The sequence below is a fragment of the Otolemur garnettii genome, unplaced genomic scaffold (assembly GCF_000181295.1).
Source record: "Otolemur garnettii isolate 467f Iridium unplaced genomic scaffold, OtoGar3 scaffold00064, whole genome shotgun sequence".
NCBI classification, from domain to species: Eukaryota; Metazoa; Chordata; class Mammalia; order Primates; family Galagidae; genus Otolemur; species Otolemur garnettii.
The window spans coordinates 10,874,131-10,883,724 of NW_003852459.1; the positions used below are offsets into that span (position 1 = coordinate 10,874,131).

A 9,594-nucleotide genomic window follows, 5' to 3' on the forward strand; every position below is an offset into this window, starting at 1 on the left:
TGAGGTGTTTTTTTTGTTTTGTTTTTTTGGTATCAGCCGTCATTGTTGTTTGATAGAAACGGGCTGGATTTGAACCCTCCAGCTCAGGTGTATGTGGCTGGCGCCTTAGCCGCCTGAGCCACAGGTGCCAAGCCTAGATACCTTTCTTGAATTATGTACCCTCTCAACTAAGAAGAGAACACAGGTGACACAAGAATCGATATTATCTAAGAAATACATCAATGGCATCTATAGTCTATGAACAGTCATAGTTAACTTTTCCTCCGCTTTCTTGAATTTTTTGTTTCTGTTATACACTTGAAAATCTCTGTATGGTGTGGGAATCACGATGGATAATAAGCTTCTTGAAGGAACAGACTATTATATATTCCTTATTTGCTGTCTCAACATTCCTAGAATCTGTAAACTGTGAAAATTTTTAGTTGTGTACACTGACAAAGTCTCAACAAGATGTTCTCTTAACCACTAACAAAAAACCACAGAGCAAAGAATATTTCCAAAGAAACGTGCTTCCAATCCTGAAGACAGACATGAGCTACTTACCTTCGGAGATGAGACTTTTACATGAACAATGATTGGTGCTAAGGAAGTCTTGATCAGCTGTGCTGGGTGATTGATGGTGTCTGCATCAAGAACAACCAGTTGCAAAGATCTTGCCAACTCAAAGATTCTTTCAATTTCACTTTGTACTTCAGCTGAAAAGAGAAATAAGAGGTAAGTCTTGGTTATTCTTATTAATTAGTTCTTAAATTTAAAAGAAATAATATGCTTCCAGATATGTTTTTCTGCTCTACACTGCAAAACAAAACATCATACATTTTCAAAGTCCTGTCTTAATTTAAGGTATTTTCTAAATATAGTGATGGGTTGACTTTTGCATCAAAGCAGTTCGAGAAAAAAACTGAGCTGCCTCTCTTGATTTGCTTCTTACACTCAACCTCATACTTATCTATTTATATAGGTATGGTGATTCTTGTGTGATGTTTTTGATTATCGCTTTGTTCTAAGGAACTTTCATTTTAGCTAAAGAAGCTGAAACCACATTTAGGAAACAACAAACACATGTGCAAAGCAAAATCCCATGGCAAATAAATTATACCGATATATTTCTGTCAAGTTATATAGTAATATTTTGAGGATATATTTAAAAAAAAACTTTCACAAATCACCAGTTTTGATTCACATGCATATTTCTGTACTTCTGGTCTACTCTTATGATTAACATATTACTAAGTCTGGTTGAATTTAAGTATTAAAGCCAGTGGAGTTGTTCTAAAGCATATGCATAATTTCTTTGGTATTTAAAGAAAACAAAACTAAGGCCAATTATATTAAAATGCTGCAATGCATCTCTATTTGGCTCGATATAATAGCCAGGTCCCCAACCCTGTGCATTTGAGTCTGATCAAATGAAAAATCTACTTCTATTAAATGTGAGAAGCAATCCAGCTATTTTTCTTTTTTTAAGGAAAACAGATTATCAAAACATAATGTGGCTTTCAGAAATGCAAAAATAAATTTATATATATTTTATAAATCACCTAATTTATTGGGTAAGGCCCACAGTTTGAAATAGAATATTTAATTTTTAAGAAAGATGATTCTGTTTCATTTTGTTTTGTTTTTTACTTATTTTTATTTTGGGGTTATAGGTGTGACCTAACAATGTGATTTGGTCCAAAGCACACAGAGTAGACAAAGCTACCTGCTTGAAATTATTATAAAGATGGCCCAGGAAAAAGGAAATATTGCCTTAGATACCCGCATTGTAGAGGGTCTGTGATTTGCTCTGCTTATCCAGTATGAATTCAAGTTCATGTGATCCACCAAAAACTTTCCCCTTCTTTAAACCGAAAGGAATGACGGGGTGTGTAGGACCATGAATACTCAAGTCAACCGTGTAACACTATTTTCTTGGGCTTTGCAAAATAGCATAAAATTCTTATTTCCCACAGAATCGTTGAGATTTAAGGCATAATCTGTATTAAAAAGTATAAATGTGAAGAGCACATATCCATCACTTCTCATGTTGTCTAATACCAATGGCCAGAAAGATGTAAAGTTGCTTAGAAAGGTGAGCAGCTTTCAGGATATCAGTGTAGAGAAACTGGACAAGAAGGCTTGTTTGCCAAATTCCATTTGTTAGTAATAACAAACATATTTGTTCTTTTTTCATTACATGTTAGACACAGTTAAAAAACTTTTTCTTTGGAAGGATGCTTGGAAAATAAAGTCAATTTTTACTATAGTAAATTTTAGCCTCAGGATGTTGGGGTATATTCTCCATTTGCTGCTTTCATTAAACTGTTCATTGGATTTAAGGGAGCTACTGGCTGGGACTGTTCTGGAACAAGTCTGGGTTGTTTTAAACTTCAAATCTGAATACAATATTTTCTGAGGCAGTGACGCAAACTGAACTGCCCTGGTACAAGGAACCCTCAAGGCACTGTGAGTCACTGTACAAAGAACTCAGAGATACCTGGGCCTTATTTACTCTGCACCAGCAGCAAGGTCAAGTGTAGTTTCTGACAGGAACACAGGGCTGGCATCCCCCTGTTTGACCAAGACAAAACTCTTGGGCAACCAGCCCTTTGATAATAAGTAGAGAAGTGCTTAGGCAGAGCAAGCCAGGAAGGAGGCTGCAGAGGGCCACACTCTATACTGTGGTGGGCCCAATATGTGGATAACATGTACGTAGAAGGTCATAAATTCTATGTGTGAGGAATAGATAGGAATATTTATCTACAAAAATTATTATTATTATTTTTGAGACAGAGTCTCAAGCTGTTACTCTCTGTAGTGTGTGGTGTCACAGCTCACAGCAACCTCAAACTCTTGGGCTTAAGCGATTCTCTTGCCTCAGCCTCCCAAGTAGCTGGGACTACAGGTGCCTGCCACAACACCCGGCTATTTTTTTTCTGTAGTTGTCATTGTTGTTTAGCAGGCCCAGGCCAGATTCAAATCTACCAGCCTCAGTGTATGTGGCCGGCGCCCTACCCACAGAGTTACAGGTGCCACCACAAAGTTTATTTTCCTAAAGAAAAAAAAAAATCCCAACCAAACTAGACAATTTTGGCTCCCTGGACTGATTCTCAGAGTGGTTCCAATGGAAGAATCCAACGAGGTTTCCTCATAATCCTATTCTGTGACGTGATTCACCAGCAGCAAGGACTCACTCCTGGGCGTGGGGATTCCTCCTCCACAGCCCTGCTCACCTATGCCTTGATGGAGTTAATCACCTGCAGCCTTTTATTCTTCTCCATTTAAATTGTGAATTTTAGGATGCTTTCTGACTGGTAGCCCAGAAACGACATTTCTGGGGCAGTCAAGGACTAGGATGTGGGAGGAGCTTAATGAAGACTTCCATAACCTGACCATGACTATCTGGGCCTACGTCTTTTAAGGATCCCTGTCACTGATAGTCTTCCTTATACCTAAACCTGTACATTTTTCTCCCATGAATAAAATACTGTGATGACTCCCCAGCGCCTGAAGCACATTTCCCAAAGTGCATACCCTGGGGCAGTAATCTCATGGATTAATTTCATGAAGTAATCTCATGTATCCGTGGAAAGAGGGGGTTTATGCAAGGGATATACTGCATACTATACTGGCTTCTCTTGGGATTTCAAACATGTATGACCCGTCATATCTTGAAAGCTCCCATGAAGTCTTACAGAAAAGAAATTCGCCAGCTATTTCACTGGTCATTTCTAAATTTGTTTGACCATAGAAAACACTTCACAACTGTTAGTATCTTGTAACAATTAACATTTCATGGATCTATTTTGGAGGTCTTTTTAACAAAGCTTCAGTCTACTTTTCCTGTCTCTTGGCTTACTCTCAAACCATGCCCCTACTCTGCTTTTCTAAGCATGCTATATACAAATCGTCTGGTTTCTCAACCATGAATTTCCTTTATGCAATGTCAGATGTCCGTGTTTTTGTACTTTCTTGTCTACCTTGAACAACAGCTCAAATATAGCTTCTGTGAAGTCTTACCCACCTCTCACCTCCTTCCCTTTCTCTTTATACCCCTAGTTCTTTGTTAGTAATTCTGTTACCAGAGAGTATCTTAACCACCTGTCCCTTCCTTCTCTTTGCCCAAGGATAAGATACTATGTCCTAGTTATGTCTGTCTTTCCAAAGTCTAGCATAATGCATGGCACATAACAAGTGGTCAATAAACATTTGATGACAGAATCTACAAATGTGTATTAACAAACAGACAAATGGACTTAAGTAGACCACACAATGATTATTATAATAGATAGTGGGCATATGACTTACAGGGTAAAGGTAAAAACCATAAACTGTGAACTGAGATATGCTTTGTTTCTGCTTCAGTATTTACACTGATGCCACTGACTAGATGTAAGGAGGGACTTCAGATAACAGCCATGAAGCCCTTGGGCTGATAGTTGAAGGAGGGAGGCACCCTCGCTTACGCTTTTAAGCATCTTTTAGCCTCTCATCATATGTCAGAGGAAGGAGTGGTTAAAAGCTAAAGACACTATGAGGACTTAGAAAGAGGGTGGAAGACAGAAGAGCAGAGAACAGATGCTTGTTTGAGAAATTTTCAACCTAACTTGATATCCTTGTCAGCCATGATAGTTGACTTTATTCAGTTACCTAATCTGACTCACCATCAATACTGCCACTGTACCCTGCCAAGGTCAAAATACTTTAAGAATGTTTCACTCTGCAGGTGGAAGGCTCTAAACATGTCTAAAGAATGCACCACTAATCTCTGGGATCTTCCCCTCATGAGTGCTGGCTGTCATTCCACTTGTTGGGTTGAGCAATCTTCCACAAACAACCATCCAGTAGACACCGACTGGCAATAACCATGTGCCAATCTCACACTGGGAAAACAGGGAGAATACTCTGTCTTCTTCATAACTTGCCCAATCCCTGGCTCGGGTCAAGGCAGAGCCATCAAAGGATTCTTGGAGGGATGTTAGGACATGTACCATGCACTCTAACTTGGAGACCCTAATTTCCTAAGGGTTTTTTTTTTAAATCATCCATGGAGCTTATTTTAATAAAATAAAAAGATGTAATGGCATAGAAAAGCCCTATGTATCTTCCCTAGTTAGAACAAGATGCCCCGAGAATGTGAATGCAAAAGAGAATCCTGGGAAGTTATGAGGGGACTGCATCACTCTTGGCAATTGTGGAGACTACCCACAGGCGTTCCAGACGAACGAACGATGTTATTCATCAGCAGCAAAGACTCACTCCTGTGCGTAGGGATTCCTCCTCCACAGCCCTCCTCACCTATGCCTTGATGGAGTTAATCACCCGCAACCTTTTATTCTTCTCCACTTAAATTGTGAATTTTAGGATGCTTTCTGACTGGGACCCTAGAAAAGACATTTTTAAATGCCCTGCATGTTATTAGTGGTGGTTTTCATTTCTACTTAACGATGTGATTCTTCTGCACACTATGAGCTAGCCACAGAAGCAATACTAAAGGAAGCCATTATCTGGTTTTTCTCCTAAAGAGTTGAGAAGGCTGAATGTCTTATTTCCTTTCATGTCAGCTGGGACTCAGGTATGACAGTTATCATCACCCTCACTGAGAAGCTCAGGCAAAGCGGACATGAGTGGTTTCATGTGGTTAGGCAGCAAAAGTCTGGGAGAGCCCAGGGAGGATTCTTCCCACCAGACTACTAATTAGCTAATTGAATAACACTGAGAGAGAGCAGGTTCCGGCCTCTGGAAGACCCTGATTCCTTCTGTCCATGTCTTGCATTGTCTTCAGGTGTTGATCAGGGCTTCCCCATTCAGAACGGAGCAGATTGGAAGAGACATTCACAAGAGCACCATAGGTTACCCCGGTCTGTAATCACAGCTTGGAGAAGGACCACATTTGAGCATCTTACCTAAGCTGGACCGGGTGTTCGAACGTTCAATTATTGCTCTCTTGCTGGGATTATTTAGGACAGATCTCTTAGCAAGAGAAATGTCAGCTGTCACTCTCGTTATTGATATCCTATGAATAGGAACACAGAACAGAACAAACCAGTAAAAATGTTACGGGGCTCTCCAAGTGATTTATAACCACAGTACTTAATAACCAATTTACATACTACAGAGGAACCACAGTCAAATAAACATTGGCTACAGTATTTTAAACAAGTTTTGGCTAGTATTAAAATACAAGCAGAGCAGAATGGAGGAAAGTCTTGGCTATTTAACAACAAAATTACTCCAGAGACAATGCGCTTCCTCCATTATGGCCTGCCTTACTGAACTGCCTTTATAATGCACACCATACCAGGAAAGAATCAACACATAAACCAACCACACTCTCTCTAGGAAGCAGCAATACAATTTCCCCACAATTCACAGCTGATTCGCTCTTGAACAAGACCTTCAGGACCTATTCAGGCTCTGCCCTGGCATCTCAATGCTGCTGGTCAAAGGGGGAAACTTCATGGACGACAACCAACCAGTTGGAGGCTCAGTGGCATTTCTTGCCCTCAATAATTAACTGCTAACATGTGACCCATTTTGTCCCAGGCATAAATGGACACTTCATTTGTAAGAATGTAAAAAAAATATATGGTTTCTCTTCTACAGGCACAGCGTATCTGCATATGACTTTGAACGCACATGGTGGGTGGTCATAGACACTGAGATGAAGGCAATGTGAGAACTGTGCCATGATTTTAATAAGTTAGAAAGTATCTCACACACATGCAAGAGAAGAATGAAGTGAAGACGACGCAGAGAAGTGGAGAAGAGTGTCTATTAGCATATGATTTATCAAATGAGAACATCTGGAACTTACAATTTTAAAACTATTTTAAACTGGGATTGCTCAACTTCCGATTATGATCTGCCTGTAGAATTCAAACTTTGCCTCACTAATCCAGTTACTGCCACCAAGGGCCTTGCTCTATCCTTATTTTCATAGCTTGGTGGAGTTCTCGGAAAGTAGCACCTCTTCCCTTTTATACTCAGTTAGGAGAAGAGATTCTCCTCCATGGTCAAACTCCTCTTTGGGTCGGAGTAGGAAAGAGGAAAGAGATATTAACAACTACTCATCTGGCCATCATTGCCTCCCTGTATTTGGCCAACACTGTCAGCACTCTCAGGGAACTCTTTACCTGACTATAGTGACCTGAATGAAGCCGTGGGGAGAATTTTAAATAGTCCTTTTCACACATGGTTGGAAATTACTTCTTTAAAACAATAGGTTGTGCGAAAGTTCTGGTGCCATTTTGAAGCAAGGCACTACTTGTCTGTATCATTGTATTTATAAACTGTAGGTGGTCTGGAGGTTTAAAATCCTTAAATTAAACAAAAATTTGGCCCTAATAATTATTTGATGCATCTTCCAAATGCCTTCTTGCAGAAACCAAGGGTTTTGCAGAAACACCTGAGGGGCCATTCTGAACACTAAAGGGAGGCGGAGTTGGTGGGGCTGCAGCGTGGCCACCCTTGATGCCAGGCAAACACCTCTGCATTTGTTTTCTACATTGGAGCTTTCTATGTGATTTCAGTAAAAGGTTGTTCAGCTGCTAAAAGAACACTGGAAAACTCCAACGTAAAACTCCTTCTTCATTTCACCAAGAAGGAAACTGACACACAGAGAAGCTGCACATAGTTAGTTACTGGCTAAGCAGTTCCCAACCAGACCCCAGCCCCACATCAGTGCTGGGCCACCTGACTCCATAACTCTCTTTCAGTTCCGCCTGCTTCTCCAGCAATCCCAAATCTCCAGATACAGGCCACATCATCAAGCACAGGTGCACACTCAGTCTTGACCTTGCTCTGAAACTGGCAGGATTTAAGTCAGATTGAGGCTGGACAAACCCCACCTTCGAGTCTCTATTACTCTCTTGGCCCCTGCAGCTTGGAAGCATGAAATCTCTTAGGCAGCTGCTTTTCTTTACAGAATAGGGTTTTTGTGTTTATTTGGTTTCTGGTTTTCTCGTTTGTTTGTATTAAGGATGGAACTGCTGGATTTAAAGACATAGTTCTGTTCTGGAGCAATCCAAATCCATGACTGGGAGACAAATGGGTAGGTTTAGGGGCAGGATTCGACTTTCTTAGACAATGGTTTTTGGAGGGCCCAAAGATTCTATTCTGCTTGAATGAAAAATCATATTTTTTAGTCTTATACAAGCAAGTGACCCTTGCTTCTTAAAATCTAAAATGATTATCCTCAGATGCACATACTCTTATTCTCTTCTGAGTTCTAAAAAAACTTTCATAAGGCAATTTTCAAACATAACCAGTTTTTAAAAATATAGAAAACAACTGCTTATATTTCAAAAATAGGGGGAAAAGTGGGGACAATAAAACTTTCTTTTTCATTTTCTTTGCTAATAAAAATGTTCATTTTCAAATACAAGTTATAAAATGTTAATAAAAATACACATGCACAAAATAGAGCTCAGGGGAAGAGAAAGCTCTAGAAACCCTTCAATATGACAGAATAGGAATTTCTCTTTTCTATGCAAAGATAATTGCTATTATCAAAATCAGACACCTAAAATTCTTTTTTTTATAAAATTTTCCCTAGAAAAGTAATTACATTTACAACCGAATACAATCTAGCTTTTATATATATATATATTTTTTTTTTTATTTTTTTTTTAATTTAAAGTGGTATCTTTTCTACTTCTTTTCTTGCTATACTCAGACCAACAACGGTCTTTCAGCACTCCCATGCATCTTGTTTGATATATGTATGTACATCTCCAAAAAGTTGCCTTGGAAATCTTCCTGTGACATAGTGTTAATAGTTACTGGTAATAGTTACCGGCCAGTAGGTAAAAGACCAATAGGAGTTCAGCAGATCAGGCGTAGTAGTAAGTGTCCCTGAAAACTGGTAAAAATCATTCCCTAAAACCAGTGAATCTGAACCCCAACTGTTGCTTATTTCCACTTTGGGATTCACCACAACTGCCGCAATCTATCATGAGCTATTAGTATTAGTTTTTAATAACTTTTCTATGGAAAGATATTATTCTCAGTTATGATACGGTCATTCAAAATTAACTGGTATTTCCATGTTGGTAACATGACAGCTATAAGGTCCTTCTATACTCTATACTTGCTACATCTAATATGCAGCCCAGTCAGCATAACAACATTTTTTTTAAAGATTCCTACTATTAAGAGGAAAAAAGTGTTCCAAAGAACAGAACAATATGCTATCAGAAGAGGGATGAAAGGCTCACGAGACCTGAGTATTTTCCTGGATCTTTCTCTTGGTGGTTGCACGGACAAGTTATTCCATCTTTCTAGATTCAGCAACCTAATCAATAAAATGGCAGTAATGGGTTTGCTATAACTATTTCATGAGGTATGAGGTTGTCATTAGAAGCAAATAAGACAATATGTAAAAGTGCTTTCTTAAATACTTGCATAATTACTCATAATGTCCAATTTGGACATATGGATAGGCACATATCCAATGTAGCCAAGGCAAATGATTATTGTTGGAGATTTTAAGATTTGAAGGAGATAGTTTCCTTACATCCTATCTACAAAAGTTAGCAGTTTATCAGGAATTTTCCATTTCCAGAGTCCATGAAATGTAGGAGGGAGAATTAGGTCAGACATATTGGAATC

General features: G+C 39.1%; 1 protein-coding gene across 7 annotated transcripts in view; it reads right to left on the reverse strand.

Moving 5' to 3' along the window:
• CACNB4 (calcium voltage-gated channel auxiliary subunit beta 4) overlaps positions 1-9,594 on the reverse strand; it is a 267,434-nt gene that overhangs the window by 21,257 nt on the left and 236,583 nt on the right. For all 7 annotated transcript variants that reach the window (XM_003793024.2, XM_003793021.2, XM_003793022.2 and 4 more), the window contains 2 exons: positions 5,889-5,998; positions 544-695 (listed from right to left, as the gene is read on the reverse strand). In XM_003793024.2, coding sequence (XP_003793072.1) covers positions 544-695; positions 5,889-5,998 — 262 coding nt within the window. The remainder of the gene's footprint in view (positions 1-543; positions 696-5,888; positions 5,999-9,594) is intronic.